This window comes from Denticeps clupeoides, chromosome 5 (assembly GCF_900700375.1).
Source record: "Denticeps clupeoides chromosome 5, fDenClu1.1, whole genome shotgun sequence".
Lineage (NCBI taxonomy): Eukaryota > Metazoa > Chordata > Actinopteri > Clupeiformes > Denticipitidae > Denticeps > Denticeps clupeoides.
Genome location: NC_041711.1, coordinates 29,257,639 through 29,277,557, shown reverse-complemented (window position 1 = coordinate 29,277,557; position 19,919 = coordinate 29,257,639). Strand labels below are relative to the sequence as shown.

At 43.7% G+C, this 19,919-nt stretch overlaps 2 protein-coding genes across 2 annotated transcripts in view; one reads left to right on the top strand and one right to left on the bottom strand.

Annotated features, from left to right (window-relative positions):
* The window catches only part of LOC114790349 (neural-cadherin), a 95,471-nt gene extending 84,216 nt beyond the window's left edge, over nucleotides 1-11,255 (top strand). Inside the window, exons 21-33 of the mRNA XM_028980338.1 lie at nucleotides 65-300; nucleotides 813-1,090; nucleotides 2,070-2,284; nucleotides 2,877-3,004; nucleotides 3,522-3,649; nucleotides 3,743-3,866; nucleotides 4,260-4,440; nucleotides 4,809-4,975; nucleotides 5,074-5,338; nucleotides 5,805-5,985; nucleotides 6,447-6,700; nucleotides 7,949-8,106; nucleotides 9,109-11,255. Of these exons, the coding sequence (XP_028836171.1) occupies nucleotides 65-300; nucleotides 813-1,090; nucleotides 2,070-2,284; nucleotides 2,877-3,004; nucleotides 3,522-3,649; nucleotides 3,743-3,866; nucleotides 4,260-4,440; nucleotides 4,809-4,975; nucleotides 5,074-5,338; nucleotides 5,805-5,985; nucleotides 6,447-6,700; nucleotides 7,949-8,106; nucleotides 9,109-9,585 (2,792 nt within the window). The 3' untranslated portion in view covers nucleotides 9,586-11,255. The remainder of the gene's footprint in view (nucleotides 1-64; nucleotides 301-812; nucleotides 1,091-2,069; nucleotides 2,285-2,876; nucleotides 3,005-3,521; nucleotides 3,650-3,742; nucleotides 3,867-4,259; nucleotides 4,441-4,808; nucleotides 4,976-5,073; nucleotides 5,339-5,804; nucleotides 5,986-6,446; nucleotides 6,701-7,948; nucleotides 8,107-9,108) is intronic.
* A 4,746-nt stretch (nucleotides 11,256-16,001) lies between these two features.
* Nucleotides 16,002-18,495, bottom strand: ccne2 (cyclin E2). Its single transcript, XM_028981302.1, has 11 exons — nucleotides 18,459-18,495; nucleotides 18,242-18,320; nucleotides 18,103-18,156; nucleotides 17,664-17,809; nucleotides 17,438-17,573; nucleotides 17,186-17,332; nucleotides 17,004-17,099; nucleotides 16,701-16,835; nucleotides 16,496-16,607; nucleotides 16,256-16,413; nucleotides 16,002-16,169 (listed from the first exon to the last, which is right to left on the bottom strand). The coding sequence occupies exons 1-11, from the start codon at nucleotides 18,470-18,472 to the stop codon at nucleotides 16,062-16,064; spliced, it is 1,185 nt and encodes a 394-aa protein (XP_028837135.1). The 5' UTR covers nucleotides 18,473-18,495; the 3' UTR covers nucleotides 16,002-16,061.
* Between the last annotated feature and the right edge of the window lie 1,424 nt (nucleotides 18,496-19,919).

Here is a 19,919-nt window from a genome sequence, read left to right as displayed (position 1 = left end):
ATAAAGGTCCCGATTCAGTCCTGAGTAAGAGCATTCCCTGTCTCACCCCCTCGCTGGCAAACAGACCTCTCAGCCGAGGAATTTTTCTGCGCTCCGGCGGGTCAGGAGAGTCGTTACACTCGCTTTAGACGGATGCTGTCCGAGATCCTGCAGACAGAGTTGGACAACGTCCACATCTTCAGCGTGGCCAACAGCAGCCAGCGGGGCAACCGCCAACTCAGCTTGTGGTTTGCTGCTCACGGCTCACCCTACTACAAAGCTGAGAAGCTCAACGGCAATGTGGCCACTCACAAGATCAAGGTAACACCAGAGTACAGACTCACACTCGTCTAGAAAGCACATGTGTAAACCAATAGCAGGATTTATACATAAACTATATGCTATATAAATAACTGACGCACATTGACACCTACATTATATACAAATATGAACATGGACCTGTAGTTGGTCGATCGTGTACACCCTACTGCAGCCCCCCCATGGAGAACATCAGGGAGGCATTTAATATTTCACACCCATTTAAGGTAGAAGGCAGCGGCGGGTGAGTGCAGACCATGAGACGAGAAGGGAGGAGGAGGGCAGCTGTCTCCTTATAAAGAATTCACTGCTCAATAAATCAGGCTCCGGAGAGCGCGCTGTTTGAGAGGGGCAGCATTGCAAATGGCCTGATAGCGTGCCGCTGTTTACTCACTTTACGGCCTTGAGAAATTCAAAATATCCACTAACTCTTCTTCATGCGCATTTCAGTCCGTTTGGAGCGTCGTGTATCACAGGCCATGCCAGTGTTAATGGGCTCTTTCTTTCTCACGCAGCTGGAGTCGGCCCTGGGAGTGAGCATCTCGCAGGTGGGAGTGGATGAGTGTACGTACGCAGACTGCAGCCATACGGGGGGCTGCTCCAGCAGGGTGACATTCAGTGACACTCCCACGGTGCTGAGCTACGGGAACACTTCCCTGGTGTCTGTGGCAGCTACTGCCAAAGCCCAGTGTGGATGTTCAGCCAGAGAGAGCCAGCACCTGTCCTGCGCCTCCTACCCACGTAACCCCTGCCTGAACGGGGGGACCTGCATCGACAGTGACCTGGGCTACAGGTAGCAGAGACAGACTTTGGAATGCAACATTTGCAATGATGCTTAGAAAGATGGCATGGATGCTCCATGTATTTATTTAACATTCCCTACACGCCATATGCATCAATCAGGGGGTTAAAGACTCACTAGAGCAGGGTCACCAACCCTGGTCCTGAAGGGCACTTGTCCTGCACATTTTTGTGTTTAACTTCATTTTGCACCCCTGATTCTACCTCTGTACTCATTGTCACACAGTTTTTGAGTTGAATGAAGTGTGGACCGTGGAAAGATCTAAGCTGTGCAGGACTAGTGCCCTCCAGGGTTGGTGACCCCTGCATTATAGCAACACAGTCTCCCAGTAATGTTCCTGTGGGTGCAATGGCCTCTGGCTGTGCAGTACAGAGTTGCTTAACCCTTATGCTCGCCCAGCACTTCTCAAATTGTGGCGGAGCGATGCCAGGGGGGAGAGTGTGACTCCGGGGAACATGATTTTTTTGACCTGATTAAAGTTTGTAGTGACTTCTGTATTTGACAGTTATTATTAGAACTTTGATGGATTTTCTCTTAGTCATTAAACAAAAACCTAGAAATCTCCACTTTCACAAAGTTATGTATTTCTGTGAACTTAAACACCAACACATGTTGTTGTTTTTTTCAATTGCTGCAGCTGATATATTGTGAAAATGCTAAATAATACAGCTCTTCCACTAGCTGCGCTTTTGACAGTATTGGACATTTCAAAATAAAAGCTCCAAATGGAAAGACAAGGAATGGTTTAATATACGTTAAGGTTTTATTATGAAACGTTACATACCGTCAAAGTGCAGTGAGTAGAAGGGGGGAGGGTGTGAGATGTTTACTTCCTAGCTGGGGGGGGGTGCGCGTAGACTATGTGCTAGACTCTGATAAAGGCCGCTTTTACACTGATCCTGATTTTTGCTGATGTTCTGCATAGAAAATTACTCTGTTATACTAAGAGCATATTTCTTTTCGTTGTCAGGTGTAAATGCCCCCCCATGTTTGATGGGCCTGAGTGCCATCTGACAAAGCATAGCTTCCATGGTCAAGGCTATGCCTGGTTTCCTCCTTTAAAGCCTTGCTTTCAGAGTCACATCTCTCTAGAGTTCATCACTGAGTCTGCCAATGGCCTGCTGCTTTACAATGGCCCCCTGGCACCGCCTCAGTATGGGGAACCAGAGGACTTCATTGCTATTGGTAAGAGTGGCACTGAATGTATGCTGTGTAGTCTAAAGTTAAGCAATCATTTTAAATCGTTGGCATCATTATTTGTACTTCGTTCATACCAGAAATAGATTTTTGAAGACAGAAATAAATAGCAAAATAAAAAGCATAGCTTGATTGTCCATAAGAGATATCTGTACGTGTATAATTATTGAACCAACGATATGTCCCATGCAGTGGGAGCAGGAGATCGATCTTGACCACAAATTGATTGCAGCAAAGCATTTTTCAGTATTCCTGTTCAATACAGTTTGTGCCAATAGTTGTGAAGGTCAGTTGGGTCATTCGTCATACATTAATGTAAGCAGCTCTCAATTTGTACCCGCCTGCTGCATATGAAGCTGGGGTGAGGAAGGGGACAGTTTGTAGGTTAAGAGACATTTTTGGAGGGATGCCCAGTTTGGGATTTATGCTGTGTTACTGGAAAGTGTAATGATATATGGTAGTGGGATGTGTCTCTTCACAGAGAATGGTATTACTAGCCCTGAATGGCTTCTGTAGGGAGTTTTACTGTAACTCTGCCTTAATGTAATGGGTTCTCCTTGAATTTCTGTCACCCAAACAGAACTGAAGAATGGGGTTCCATCTCTCAGCGTGAACCATGGTTCTGGCACCCTCACGCTGCAGCTGCCTCCCAGAGCCACTGTCTCCGACCGCCGCTGGCACAGACTTGACATCATCAGTGATGGCAAGGTCTGTCCATGTCGAGTCTATAAGTGTACAGAGATTTACTGTCCTGGCACTGATATACTAATAGATTGTTGCGTCACCAGGAATTATTGTGTGAGTTCAGGGGTCCATAGCATTTCCTCCTTCATAATGTCTGTCCAAAAGAAGCTGTGCCAAACATTGCGTCACCTTACTGGCCATTCATCTCATATGAGCTGCTTAAATTGTATGAGAACCTCAATGTCCTTCATGCGGCTTCGATCTTTAACTTGATTTGAGGAACTCAGACAGGAAGTTATACGCTAATGGAAAATGCTAATCTGTCTACTTCTGGTTAATCAAATACAAATACATAATGTAACAATAAGTAAAAATAATTTTTGTCCAAATTATATCAAATTATAATGAGCTTAACTCGCTCAAGAATGAGCTAAACCGTTTATCTGAATTTACGTTTTTCCACAATTACATTTAAAGGAATGTGTTTGGTGTGTCATGTTTAAGAAGACCAGAATTCATCTTTATTCCTGCTTTGCTTTAGACAGTGCAGCTGATCTTGGACCACTGCTCCGGTGCTGCTGTGAATGAGGTGGAGGGTCTGGGGCTGGAAATGCCGGAGACGGACCAGTCAATATGCAAAGCCACTGGAGAAACACCAGGACCACACAGGTCAGCAGGAGTACACACAGCATGTACTGTAAATGTTATTCTAGAATTTAGAGTATTTTTGGAGTATATAACTATGGATGATCTCTTTTCCAGGTTCCTGAATGTGAACCAGCCTCTCCAGTTGGGTGGGGTGAAGGAGACACACCCACACCGGCGCACTCATCCACACTACAGGGGCTTCGTGGGCTGCATGCGGAACCTGGTGGTTGACAGTCAGGTAATATGTTAAATATTTATTTTACTTCCACCGCTCTTCTGCTCCCTCTAATAGCTTATTGGTAGAGATATTTCAGTTTGCAGATATGTGTATGAGAGAAATGGGTAAAAATTAAAAGAAAAGGCACAAATTTGCCTGGCTGTGTCTCCCCCATAAACAACTCATAAATAAAGAAGTATGCATTGCTGAGGCTGGATATTTGACACGTCTGAAAAGGAGTAAGAATTTGTAAGTAGCACAGAAAGGCTTGCGTCTATTCAGGCTCATTGCTGTGTCAGGGGAGCATGATGTCAGCCCCCAGCACTTCTCGACAAGAAGTCAATAGGGTCAGTGAAGCTCTCTAATGTGCTGAGGTGGACTGTTCTGTGTGTGTGTGTGTGTGTGTGTGGTCAGGTGTACGACCTGGGCAGCCCAGCAGAGAGTGTAAACAGCACGCCCGGGTGTGGTCTGACTGATGGGGTGTGTTTGACGGCCGGAGGACCGTCATGCGGTGTCCATGGCAGGTGCCTGGGGGAATGGGGCTCCTTCAGCTGTGACTGCCACCCTGGCTATAGCGGGCACAAGTGTGACAAAGGTGAGCCAGTGAAACCATGGTTTTGTGACCGTAAACACTAGTGATCGGAGGCAAGCACATATAACTGTGTACATGGAACTGCTGTGTCAAGTACAACAGATTTGGATGATTCATGAAAGAAGTTAGTCTTCATTTATCGGCAGGCAAATAAAACTGTACTATACGTTGTTTAAATGGTGAGATGTAATAATAGCAGTAACTGAGTATGTCATTGTGAATATAATGTCGCTGTGATTACAGACGTCATATGTGGCTAAACTGGATACCAGGACTTATTGCTTCCGCCACAAAATATGCTGCAATCCCCAGTGAGCCTGTGCAAGACGTATTTTTAATTTATCATCTCTTGTGTTTTTGATAATCCATAGCCTTACCCGAGTGGTCCTTTGAGAATGACAGTATGGTGAGATACCAACTGAGAGGAGGCGGAAGCCCCCGCCGGACCCATGTCCAGCTCCTGCTGCGCACCCGCACCTCCTCTGGGACCCTCCTCAGCATGACCTCTCGTGACTCTAATGAGTTCATCGTGTTGGAGGTTAGTGATGCTCGCCAAGGCCGTCCACATACATCTGATAGCTGTACAGTTAAGCATATGGATTTACTGCGTTTACTGTGTTGTTATGTGTGTTTCAGATATCAGATGGGCGTCTGAATGTACGAGCAAATCTAGGGGATGGCACCCACACTCTGCGTCTGAGTAGCCAGCGTGTGGATGGTGGCCAGTGGGTGCTGGTTAGCTTGAATCGCCATGACAACCTCTTTACCCTCCATCTGGAGCAGGGGGGCGGCTCTCGAGAGGTTTCCAGGGCACTGGGGCAGAGGCGTGAGATTGTGGTGCACCCATCCAGCATCCACCTGGGTGGCAGCGGAGCCCATTTGCCCAATGCTAACTTTCACGGTAAGCCCCCTGTTGCCCCCCATTAGATCACAGATTGTTTTGCTGTCCCAATGTCTTTGGGACACATTTTTACTCCACGAATATGAGCTGTCCTGTATATAGGTGACCTGATCCACCAAAATAGTCTAGATGCATGTCATTAACACAGAATAAAAACAGTTTGATCATAAATTTCAGTTTGGACACAAAGAACTACAGTACAAATGTAGTCAAGTCTCTAAACCAATGCATCACTCTTATTTGTAGCACATTGCCTATAATAAGGCATTATTAAGAACCTCTGACGCAAATAGTAGTTAGATTGCCAATCCATGATCTGAACATCACCTAGTTCCAGGTCTGAAAATACACAGTATACATGTCCTGTTCCTTCATTAACTTGCAACCGGTTTTGCTACTTCTGCCGTGTTGTTATTCCTGAATAAGTTGGTCCGACTGATCCCTGATGTGTCTGTCATGTCTGCAGGATGCATGCGGGACGTGAGGTTGAATGGACACTTGCTGCCTCTGGACGGACAGAGCGCAGAGTTTAGCACGGTGCTGGAGCGGCGTGGGGTCCAGCCTGGGTGCCACTCGGACGCCTGCAGCACCAAACCTTGCCTGAGCCCGCTGTACTGCGTGGACCTGTGGAGGAAGCATGAATGCCGGTGAGGCTCCTTTCAACATTGCATTGAGCTGGAATGTCTTTGTCCAGGTCTGACTCCTCCTAGAGAATAATTACTGCTTTCAGATTTGACTGTGCTGTGTTAAATATGTAACACTGTAAATATGTAAAAACTAAATTCTTTGACATGTATCACATAAAATGGTAAGACTTGAAGCTAATGTCCAGCTGCAAAGAGAGTAAATGTAATAGAGTATAATGATTCTTTGTTTAAATTGCTGCTATTGAGCGCCGTGGGTCTTGGAAAATACACTGTTTGTATGGAAGTGGCTAGAAGCAATGGTGCCCAGGATGGGAGGGGTCAGTAGCAATAATCTTTCCAGGACACTGTCTACCCTGGTGAAGCATCTGTAAATGTAGTAAACTCACCAAAGATGGCTCTCCAGGAGGGAGTTTGCTGATAACTGGGCCCAATTAACTCTCTGCCCATCTATTCTTATTCAGGTGTCCAGCTGGCCAGGTGAGGGTGACAGATGAGGTGTCAGGTGTCCAGCGCTGTGCCCCATCACCGTGTGGACCCTCCACCTGCCGTAATGGAGGCACCTGCCTGGCTCATTCTACCAAGAGCTATCAGTGCCGCTGCGCTGACGGCTTCAAAGGCCAATGGTGTGAGATTGGTCGCATCAGAGCCCTGCGCTTGGCCACCCTAAGTCCCAGCTCTATTCTGGCCATCAGCATGTGCCTGCTGGTCTTCTTTGGTAAATAACAAACTGCTTACTAACATCCTATAACTTTATCTATCTGTCTAGAACAATTGTCTACATGGACACAAATATTCTCCTTATTTATGATATTCACCCTTTTATGTGTACTCTATAATGAATATTGTGCACGGCTTTCTTGCTTTATGGTCTGTGCATGTTCACATAAATAGATCTGACTAAGAATTTTTGTGATTCAGGAGAAAAACGTAATGTTAGCTTATTTCAACAGAGATGCATCTATGCACACTTATGTGGTAAGGTGTACACACACGTCTGTTTAAACACCGAGTTTACTGACACTATATTCTACGTGTGATCATGAACCGGACGGTCTGGAGAAAGGCTGGTCTTCGCGATTTGTGGTGAAGCTGGGCTTGTTGCGTTTGAGGCAGGGCCACTGAACAGTGAGAAAACCCGAGGGAGGCTGCGAAACGGTTTGAGGCAGAGCGACAGGCCGAAAGTCTGAGCGAGAGTGAGCGGGAGAGAGATGAGAGCGATGCCGCTGATCGGATGAGCGCTTGCCTCTGACAGGTGCTACGTTGATGGGCTGGCATTGCCTGCAAGGCCCCTCTGCCAGCGCTGATGCCCGTATCAGCCAGATCACAGGCTGGTATGCCAGCAGACTGGCAAATCCCTTTAAAGCTTTACGTTGTGCCCGCCAGAATGAAGAACTAAAACAAAAAAGTGCATCAGAACAGACAGGCGATGCACTGCAGTCGGCCCTGCATCCATTGACAGATAATCCGATTGGTACAGTAGACCCGCAGTGGAATAGGGAGGCTGTGTGTCACTCTGCCGGAGAAGAGCCCTGCATCTCCAGGCCTTTTTTGCTGTTAATTGAAAATTGGAGGAGATGAATGAAGTGAAGAGCTGAATGACTAGAACTGGTGCGAAGGTGAGAAAGAGAAAGGCCTGGGTTTTTGAAGAACCGTTCCGGTTCTTCCGACTTTATGTCCCTCTTTTGCATCTAACCTTTCAAAGTATTTTTTTGTATCTAACCTTTCACAGTTTTCCTACTGTAAAAATTAAACTTAGCCCTTTTCTGGGTGAGTAAGAGTAAATCCAGTATAGGACAAGTCTGTCTATCTCCTGCCCACTCCTCAGACTTAATTTAATGCCATTTTAATTTGTCATTCACAGCATTTCCCTCTTCTGTCATTATCTGCTGTCTTGGATAACTATCTTTTTAATCTCTCTTTGCCACTTTATCATATCTGACCTATTTCTTGGTACCCCTGGCAGCTGTACTGGTTGCTGTGACAGTGTGGAATCAAAAGGGGAGTCGAAATAAGTTCCGGAAGCGCGGTGTTTACCACATCCCAGCGGAGCATGAGAGCTGGGAGGACATCCGGGAGAACATCCTCAACTACAATGAGGAGGGAGGGGGCGAGCAGGACCAGGTACATGCAGCCCCACATAGTATTGACATTAAGCACTAGGGGTCAACGGAGTGTCATTTCACTTTGTGCCCTAAATCATACTCAGAGTGTTAAATGCTATGATATGTTGTAAAGTGTTGAGGACTTAATAAGACAGTATTGAGCAAAACATTGTTGTGAATATAATGATCTTAGAATTGGTCTTGGCTAATGGTTGGTTCATGAACGGTTAGGTCCTTATTAAAAGTACTGAGACCTGAATGGGACTGTCACGCCCAAGGTGCAGAGGAAATGATGTACGCCGAGGATGAACAGCGTTTATTTAACCCACAGGAAAATGAATTAAGGTCCTCGGCAGTGCTGCAGTGTGTGTGTTACTTCGGGGTGCCAGGCACCGCTGCCCACTGAATAACAATTACAAGCCCAACGCCTCACACATCGTGCTGAGAATGTCCCAGTTCAGTGGCAGGTGACACTCTTTGTGACTACGAACGCTCCTGTATGGCACAAACACACACACAGCACTCATGGACAGACGTGAGATACAGGGAACACCTCGGGATTCGTGTAGGTTCTTCGGATCACACGGGCCTAAATAGGGGAGCGGATGAGAAATAACAGGCCATATCTGACACTCGTTTCACCGTGAGGACCACCATTCATGACGAAGAGCCCTACGGAGGGAATGTGACAATTGAACCACAATCTGGAACCAATAGACAGGAATGCCAAGTGCACACAGGACTGGGACTTACCAGGAAGTTGGTGGCCACACACGACAGGGAGGGGGAATGTGTAGAGGGGGGCGGAGCCAACACGGATGTGACAGGGAAACACAATCTTTTCAGTATTAATCACTTCAAACACTGTCTATTCTTGATGGAAGATGAATATGAATGTTATGTATTATTCCCCTCTATTTGCATCTATTGTATTTGTCAGAAACGTTTAGGCACTAAGATCTGAACTGGTTTGTGGTTTGAGGAACAGTGCAATTCAGCCATGTTTGTGTTTGTCCAACAGAACGCCTACGACATCACAGAGCTGAAGAGGCCACTGTGCTCCAGTCTGTCTCAGTCCTCGTCCTGCACCACAGCGCCCCTCATCAAGTCCTCTCAGGGCTCCCAGGAGGAGGTGCACCCCACTGCCGGAGCAGTCACTGCTTACCACCAATCTGCCAGCTGCCCGGCCCACTGCCAAATGGACTTCAAGAGCTACGTGACCCGCATCATCTGGGAGGCAGACAACGACAGCCTCAACTTCCCAATGGACACCTACCACGTGTACTGCATCGAGGGCGTGGGCTCGGCCGCTGGCAGCCTCAGCTCGCTGGGTTCCGCCATAGCCGAGGAAGATTTCAGCTACGATTCTTTGTGCCGCTGGGGCGCCAAGTTCGAGGACCTGAGTGAGCTCTACTACAGGCCTGAGCTGGGCCTCACTTACAAGGAAGCCATTCAAAGCTCGAACCCGAGCCCGAGCTCCAGCCAGAACCAGCTGTGAAAAAAAAACCCAATTCATTTTAGTGGTCTGTGTGTGTGCATTTTAAACATCCTTAGTTCTACCGGTCTGAGCACATTTGAATCAGCTGAAGGAAGGAGGCTTTTCATACCTCTTTCCATTCATGACTGAATAGCAAAAGCTTTACCAGCAAGCGGGCTTCAAGAAGTCAAACGTGTGTTGTTCTTTTTAGAATGAGATCTTATTTATTGAGTGTTTGCTGTGAACGATTCAATGTACACTATTTATTTTAGCCTCCAACAAATTCTTTCTACAGGGAATCAAGCCAGTTTCTGACTGAGTGCTTTTCTACTTTCACCGGGCTGGAGTATTTTATACAGAGATCTGTGAGCTTTTGTGTCGTAATGCCTTTTGTTTGTGCTCTGACAAATGTGTTTTGATCATTTCAGACACAGTGCTGGGCAAGTCTCAGATGTGTGGCTGTATGAGAATTAAGCAGTTTGTACAGCCGATTCTTCTGTACAACTGAAGAGGCCAAATTAACACAAACCACTGAAAAATCAAGTGGGGCTCAGAAGTATATGACCACTTGCGATAGTTTCTACTCATCAGCACTTCGGGCAGAAGAGTTTGGTCTTTGTAATATGTATGTGTATTTGATGACCAAGTGCACTCTGCCTGGCTTTCCCACATGATCCGTGTTTTCCCAAAACGATAATGATGTTGTGGTGGAAAACTTTCCATATCGTTGAAAAGGGTTAACACAAGCCTTTCCGTCCATTTCCAGGTTTCATTTAAACCTATTTTCAGTCTGGTTTCAGATTTCTGGACCAAAGGAAACAAAGATTTACACAGACATGGTGATGTGTGCTGTGTAGTTATATGACCTCCCGACAGGTGAATTATTTTTATACTCCATAAAAATCTAAATCCACCCATAGGTGTACACTGTGTTGGTGATTCTTTAAGTCTGATTTTTTTCGTGGTGCCAATCGGTTCTCACACTTCCTGAGTCCTGTGCTCTGAAACAAGATAACGCAGTCAAGATGAATGCGCCATTGATCTGTCAGGAAAATTGAGCAAAGTTCTCATTTTGGGTCCATTTTGAAGTGTATAGAGTGTAAAGACGGACCAGGCGAAATATACAATCATGAAGAAAAAAAAATCAACATAGATCTATTTTTATTGCCATAGTCGACATAGTAGCTTTCCAAAAAATACTTTAAGATTATTTTTTTATTAAATGAGCAAAACACAAACATGAAGGCTAGACCCAACAATTGAGTGTATATGTGTATAATACATGTATTCCTTTTTTTTCAAAGAGCGAGGACACCGGAACTAAATAACTTAAATATAAGTGGCACAAACTCAACATGGGCCTCAGTGGCTCTTTCTAGCAACATGTAGGACAGAGTAGCACTCATGCTTCTTTGCAATATATTTAACCAGCTGAACATGAATGTCATTTGGTTACTGCATTTGGTACTGTATTCTATATTGAGAGAATATTATGTGTAGACAGTGTAGAGTTGACCTCACACTGACCTCAAAGCAACAAAATTGTTCCTTTCTTTTCCCATTCTATCAGTTGTACATGAACTGTGTTCCTGTTGTATATAGAATGTACATATATTTAAATTTTCTAGGGACCTAACTTCAAAATACTCCTTTTGTATATGCATTTTAATAAATAAAGGATTTTCCTCAAAGTACATAAAGCTGTATTTTTATTATATTATTTAAGATGAGTAGGAGAACTTGCAAGGTTAAAAATATATTGTCCACAGGCTTTAAAGCAGTTGACCATTTGCACATGTTTATACCCAGGCTGGGTTTAGGCCAGGTTTCTGTCCCCTTTGGAAAGAGTGCACATTGGATTTGAATTAAATTAAACGTAATTTAATTCATCAGACAAATTGTCATGGTACAATGTATAGTTAAATGTTTAGATGCCTCATCCAAGGGTTGCATACAGCGTACATACAAGCAACATACATATAAATATAGATATTATTTAAAATGGAGGGAAATACAAGGACTGTCGTTTAAATAAAGAGTAACAGTGTTGGACATTCATAGAATATATGTGCAGCATAAGTAGAACTGATCAAAAATATGACATAGTATCTTCATAAATCTAGATATATTATATGTGTTCTCAGGTAGGGGTTGCTTACACAGAAATAATTATGTTCATAACGTTGTCATCCCAGAGTTCAGCTGACCTTACAATTGTTACAGTCATTTTGTTACAATTAGGATAAAAAAAATGAGAAATATATCACAGCACAACATTGATTCTGTGATTATTATTCGAATTAAGCATCTGTTGTTCCAAGTAGTTGAGAGGAACACACAGTCATACTGCCACCTGGTGGTCGCTGATACACACATTACTAAATAAAACTTATTTACACACGTTATCACGTTTACCCTATTTACACACGTTATCACAAAAATACAGATTTATAACAATATTTATAGCCACATAAACTGCTGTGTTCTTGTGATACAACGATGCACTACAGGCCAATAGCAGTATAATGTAAATGTATAATCAGTGGCTCTTCACTTCATAGCTTAGATGTTAGATGTCACAGAAGGCAATGGCAGCCTAGCAGTTGTGGATGCGGAATCATAACCGAAAGGTCCCCTTGAGCAAGGTACTGTCCCCACACACTGCTCCCCACGTGGGGAGCTGTCCACTATGGCCGATGGGTTAAATGCAGAGGTGTGCGTCATGTGCTGTGTATTGCTGTGTATCACAATGACAAAAACTGTACACCGATCAAACTGTTCAATTCTGTACACCGATCAGCTATTACTATTGAGGAGGTTCCCTGACCTGTTGGGACATGGTAGACATCTCTGGTAGAGCTGTTAATCTTAGCCTGGTCAGGTTGCAATCATGCTCAATTTCTATCATTTTAGTCGGGATTCTGTTGGGCCGGTTCAAAATTGCGCGTTAATGAGCAGTCAACAAACAGGAACTTCCAGTAAATTTTTAAATGAAATATTAATTTCTTTTGCAATTCTCGATCACCGTCGTCAGGTGATGCATTTTTAGTATCGTGAGAGAGATGAGAAAATGGATGCTGAAGAAATTAAATGGAGGCTAGCCTTAGGTTGTAAACACACTCATTTTACTGCACATTTTCTTTCCCTCTGAGTCTAGGCGACGAAAGCCGAGATTTTAAAAAGCTGTACTCGTCAGATTCTCTCGGGCCTGGGGTGGGACAGGCTTAACTTTATAGTCCTGATTACTGTGCAAATTCCTGGTACCGAGCCATCAGTTGCAGACCAAATGTGGTTTGTGCTTTAAATGGTGGGGTTTCAGTGAATCACATTTGTTGCATTATCCTGCTGAAAGCGGGCACTGCCATCAGGAAACAGTTTCCATGAATGCATGTACTTGCTCAATACCAGGTAGGTGGTATGTGTCCCAGTAAGAGCCACAGGTATACAGGACCCAACGGTGCAAGTTGTAGTTGCTTTTGGTGGTAGACACGGGTCAGCATGGGCAGCCTGACTGGTCAGCAACATTTTGTGATGCACTATTTGTTTGACACCTTTCAATAAGAACCAGCAATTTTTTTTAATGAAAGTAAAATTTGACAGGAGCTATTCAATTGGATTAGACAACACAAGCCCCACTGAGACTTCACTGACTTTCTGTCCTTGGACTTCTTTTGGTAGGTCCTGAGCGCTGCAGGCTACTGCTTCGGTAGGTCCAGAAGAGCTGCAGTTTTAGAAATGCTATGGCCCACCTTCACACAAGTCCTAAAAATGGCCATCGATTTACAGTCTCATATATCTCATCCACTGTCAGATGCCACCATAACATCAAACAGAATTTAAAAATAATCAATTGTACATCGGACCTCTACTAATATGTACATATTGTGCCATTCTTAAACATGAACAGGTACTGTTTGATCCAGATGTAAAAACTAGATGCAGAAATACAAACTTGGTTATAACAAGGAAATAGGTAAGAAAAAAACTATGTAAAAACAGTGATTAGAGATAAGGAGACCCACAATTTTAATTCATTAAATTAAACCCAGCCACTGCGGATGCATAAGAATGGGAGGGCTGTCGGATAAACCTTTTGCCAAGTCTTCGTCAAGTCCTGGATCATTGTTCGACTCAAGTTTATGTAGTTTTTGCACAGGTTCCACATCCCATAAATTCAACAGGTTATTTTAAATAGAGCAATACTTCAAAATCCATATTGCTTACATACATCAGAATGCAGTATTTGATTGGTTAAAGTACCAGAATAATGAACACAATGAACAAAATCACTATAGATTGCTGTTAAATAAATAAATAAAATTATAGGGGTGGTAGTAGCCTAGTGGGTAACACACTCGCCTATGAACCAGAAGACCCGGGTTTGAATCCCACTTACTACCATTGTGTCCCTGAGCAAGACACTTAACCCTAAGTTGCTCCAGGGGGGGACTGTCCCTGTAAATACTGATTGTAAGTCGCTCTGGATAAGGGCATCTGATAAATGCTGTAAATTTAAATGTAAATCCCTAAACATGGGGTTGTAAACTTAGCATATTGCAATGAGTTTATTAGTTAGGATGCTTGTGTACATGTAATAATTAAACTTATGAGCTCAGTTATTTGTTGGTCCCATCTGGAGAAGGGAGAATGTTGGAATCATATTGTTATAAACTAGGCCACTAATTATAAAAGTTAACATCTTGTTTGGCTGCGCATGTAGTTTGGGTGTCTCTTTTGTCTGGGACGCCTTTGGGCATGTGCAGATGAATGGCGTGGGGGGGGGGGGGTTTCAGCCATGTGTGTGTTTGGCGGGGGTTGCGAGAGGTGTAGTTCCCAGGACCATACAATAACTCACAACAACAGACGCTTTGTGGGACTGGGGGCCCACGACCCCTGCAGACAGCACACGCTCGGAACCAGCCAGCCGGCCGCCGACTGCACACGAATAATATTACGCTCCGCCGCGGCCCTTTTCACACTTCTGCTTCTTAAATCCACACGAGTCGGTCTTGTTACTCTGACATCCAGATTTCGGGTCTTTCTATTACGCAAAAAAAACTTGACACTCAAGTGTTTATACCAGTAAAAGCTGTTAATTCACAGCATGGCAAAACAATCACACTACCGTGTGAATCATTACAGTAAGATTGTGTTTCTCCTGTTCTTTGGGAAACTTTCACACCAGCCCTACACTTACTTGCAAATGTCCCCAACCTTCCTGAGAAAAGTGAAATGCCACTTCACTCAGGCAGCTGCTTTATCAAACAGGCCTGTTCTAATTGGGTTAATGACTTTGCCGTCGACAGAACTGGTCCTGTTCATCAATATCGAAACATCCAACAAACCATGGAAATAAATAAATAAATAAAAAACCAGCAATGCTGCACAAGGAGTGTGTTCAATCCAAATGCTCACATTAGATGAGTTATATATATATATATGTGGTACAAAACAAAACAAGTGGGGGGGATTGTTTTTTTTTTTGTTTTTTTTTAATGTATTGACAGTATAAAGACTACCCGACTTAAGGGCCATTACAAACTTTACATTAAAGCATTTATACATATTCACAAATTTATGTACATGTTGAAGAAATGTAGATTACAGATCACACACAACTGCTTTTGAAGACAGACCACCCATACATTTATTAAAAAAAAAATTTAAAAAAAAAAAAAAAAAAAAAATTCACTACTAGACCATTAAGTCCATCATACAGGAGGTAAATTCATCCCGAACTGATCGGAGGTCAGTATAAAACCACAAAGCCTCAGACTAATACTGCATTTTACAGCTTTCACTCATTACTCTGCACAAAGCACTACATTTCATAAATAAGTCTGTTGAATTAAATATTAGCCTTTGGCAGTATTTTTAAAAGACACAAATTCATTAAACTAGGAAATGTACATACAAAAGCAAAAATCAATGCGATATTCTAAAATAAATACAAATGCAGAAAGCCTGCAGATGTTGGTCTCAAAGTCAAGTTATCCAGGAAATTAAAATTGCAACAATATAGTGTGGACAAATGTAAAAAGGGACATTTTAAATGCACACAAATGTGCTGCAAGTGAATGAATTGTCCCAGTGCCACCAAATACTTGCAATTTTCTTTCAATATAGCACCAGTATTACAATATAGCACCCAGAAAAACAAAACCTCTGAACCTCATTGGCATCATTAGGTCGTTAAACTAACTATGGCAGCAAGATCCCTTTAGCTGCATGTCAGCAGCACACACACACTTGACCATTAATGCCTGGTGTTCTAGTCAAACAAGAACACACACAAACAAAAAAAAAAAAAAAAAAAAAAAAAGGTATGGCACCAATACAGTCTGCCACAAACAAAACTAAAAAGATATGACCATTAATGCATGGTCAGAATGGAAGCACAACAGGCAAAGTCTTCAGTCTTAGTCTTGGATGGAACATTGAACAGAGCAGGTGCTTTGGAGGTGATCGACTGCCATGAATTGCATTCTCCCAGTTGCTCACTGATTAAGAGGCTTCTCTGTGCTCTTAGGTGGAGTCAGAATACCACCTACTCCTACAGGAGACTGGGGGACCAGCGGTTCATGCTGTCTCAAATGAGCGTCATTCTGGATGGAAAGGAAAGACATTTATTCACAATGGACTTGTGAGTTAGACATAGAAAGACTACACAGGAGAATAAAAAGCAAATTACCAGCATGGTCAGGTAATCCACATGAGTCTGGATGTTGTGACTGTCTTCTGCTGCTACCTTCTTGAAGTCTTTGAGCTGTACCTGAGAGCATTCACTGACAGTCCTCACAAACGGAGTCATCCACCTCACACAGCTTTCTATGCTGTCCCATGTGAGACCTGCAGTACACACACCCCATTAGTCACATTGTTCATTTCAGTAATTCATGTAGGTCAAATAAGCATGTATGAACTGACATACCTGATACTTTATGAACTACATCAAAAGAGGAAAAGTGCCAAAAAGCAGCTGCCGCCAACACTCCATAATGGTAGTCCAGGGATTCGATGTCCAGTATACACAGGTCCAGCAGCTAGAGTGAAATATATTGAAGTTTAACATTTGACCTATATTAAGCCAGAGAATACTACATGTTTAAAAATATATATATTTTCAAAGTATTTACTTGTGTAATTTGTATGAAAGTGTCCTGAGAGAACTGAGGTATGAGAAAGTTGGATCCATCTTTTAAAGAATCAACTTGTGAATAGAGTTTTAACCAGGAAACAACCGTTTCAGGGCACAGTTCCCAGTTCAATGCCTGAAAGAAAAAGAAAATCATAAGTGTGTGTGTGTGTGTGTATATATATATATATATATATATATATATATATATATATATATATATTTTTTTTTTTTTAAAAGTTACACACGTGTATGTGTAATATAATGAAGGAATCAATAAATGCTTTTTGGAAAAATAACATACCTTCAACAATATGAGCTCCATCTCAAGGATTTCATCTTCATCACAGGCGCCATCTGTGACATAGGCAAACTCCTGAAGTTTGGGAGGGTAGATTTCCTGAAATCCAAACATTTCAGTTTAGAAATGACCCTCAGAAGTAAATGCAGACAAGTTTAAGAAAACAAGGGCAGTCTGAAGATTACCTCCATCTTTGAAGCAATAAACAGGGAGGTAATTCCAATGAGCTGCAGGCGGTTCTTGCTCACATCTTCCTGAGTCAACATGAAGCGGTCAAAGTAGTCCTGAGCCAGGTAAAATGTCTCCCGGTGGAGGGTGTAAACTTCACTCACCTACACAGAGAACACATGTTACATTTCAATTTTATGTTATGTTAGTTTTACATGGATGCAGAACAAAGACACACAATTTGACGCAAAGCAAGAGAAACGTCATACCTCCAACAGCCAGTCCAGGAGTATAGACCTCATCTTTGGCTGTAGGTTAGGGTGGCGTTCCATAAAGCTCTTATCGTGGACATACTTCAGCTCTTTATTCAGCATCTTGATCCAAACGTCATCTGAACTGGCCCAGCTAATAGGAACATATTGCCGATAAATTAGATTATAGATTACACCTACATGAACAGTTGACAAAATCAGACAATTCCAAATAATGACATACCTAATACAAGGAAGAGGCGAAGGCTTGATGAAAAGGTTCCGAAAGCGGTATCTTTTGAAGCAAGAAACGTCAGTCATCTCCACTTGTTCTTTATGAGGAGTCTCAATGAGGGCACAGGCACTGACTTCACCTTCAGGCCACCGATTCTGAAGAAGCACAAAAGTTGGACTTCAGAAACAGAACAAATACCCTGCTTTAAAGGGGAATATGTAGAACTACTCAAAAAAAAAAAGACAATTAGGCCAGTAAAGTACAGTAATGCTGAAATGGAATAAGTTAACTGTACTCTCCTCCCCTTTCCTGGTGAACAATGACTTACAAACTGCATGATGATCCCAGCTGGGAGGGACCAGACCAGTTTAGCCAGGTTTTTTTTTTGTGGGGTTAAATTAAAAGGCCTTGTTTTTTCTTGCAGGGGGGATGTCTGCAAGACTTTTACCTGAATCTCGTAACTCTGCTTCTTCGTAGCATCTGGCACCTTCCGACTGCACTGCTGCAAAATAGATATTTATTTAATTATGTAAATGTACAGACGTTACAACATGAATCTCGTGTTGGCTAGGCGTCAGTAAACCAACCTCTGGCTTCCTTTTTCTCGCCATCCTGACGTTCACATCTGGTGCATTTTCATCCCTCACTTGCAAAGTTACACGCTCACTAAACATGGAAAAAGGAAATGAAATTAATGTTGACTTATCTGACCAAAAACAAAAACAATAAATTGACGATTGTTTTAAAACACGGCATATAATGTTATTATTAAAGAATAAAAAGCGGTCAGGGAGGGGTTCGTACCTGCGTCTTGACATTTCAGATGGCGAGGGAGTCTCCAAAGCCTAAAGAAAAAAAATGCGCAAATCTTAAATTCACGGATAACATGTAAAAAGCACACATTCATGTAGTCGCCACGGCGTCTTTAAACGAAAAGCTCCGAGTCGACACATTAGGAATATTTATCGCTTCTAAAGTTAAGGCGGCAAAAGCTGCTAAGTTAGCCAGCCAGTCAGGACCTGAGGACAAGGAGCTAGTCACCAACCCCCAACCAACCAAAGCCCGCTTTAAAAATGCAGATAAGGGTAAAGAAAGACGATATTTCTTTTTAAAAATGAACACTTCGTGAACAACAGCTGCCCCCCAGAAAAGCATCTTAGGGCACCTTGCCGCCTAGAAGATTTGGTAAGTTTGGTCACCGCGGCTGATAGTCGGGGAGTCGAGCTACGCGCCAATTTACATTAAGCGGGAGGGCGAGTGCAACAGCGGCAAACATACAGCCCGCCAAACTAAAGAATCGCCTTTATCCGCGCCACATCTGCGGCCGGACGGCCCGCGTACCAACTAGTAACGTTTATTCGCGCGTTTGTTTAAAGAAAATCGACGTGAAGCGGGCGCCCTTTCCGTAGATCATGGAACTAGCGCGGCTAGCTCAATTGTCTGACTAAACTACCTCGACATTTAAAACAAGGGAGAAAACACACCACGGCCGCCCGATATAACACACACCATCCGCACAGGATAGCGACTTGGGTCCGTAAAAGTGCCCGTTTTATACCGCAGTGTGTTACATGCCAGCCTCGCTCCATTATCTAGCTTGCAGATTCGCGCGCCCGCGAAGCGGTACGTTTTCGCGGCGTCTTTTATTATTATTATTATTATTTTTTAACAAACTACATTAAACCACTACCAAGCCTCGCGTGGCGTCAAGATCGGGGCAGAACGAGTAAATCGCGCTGGAGACGAGCAGTCCTCCCTACCTTCACAGAAGCGGCGAATGGAAGCATCAGCTGGCGCCGGCGCCAACCCTTATATCTGGCCGGAGCGCGCGAGTGCGCATGTGTGTGCGCGGTCACTCTTTGGCTCCAATAAACCGCCGAACGAGCGAGAGAAAGTCCGCGACGTCGCGTCGTCGTCGTCGTCGCCGCAGCAGAGTACGCCGGGTGAGGCGACGCGAGCGAGAAACGTGCGCGTCTGTTCGGGGCTCGCTGGTGGATTCGCCGCGGAGTGGGTTCGGTGCGAGTGTTCGCGGCTCGTCCTGCTTTTTTTTAAAGAGAAGGGCGCTTTCCGCATTTTCCGGTTGAGCGAAACGGGGCCCGGACGGCCTGCGGCGTCGAGTACGAGCAGAACTGCGGCCGCACGTCGAGGTCTTGCTTTATTTTAGTCCACTTTTTGACTCTTGTCAAACACTTCCTGGTGACACGTGCTCTGATGGGAGGGGCTTGGAGGCCAGCTGGCCAATGAGGATGAGGATTGCAAAAGCAA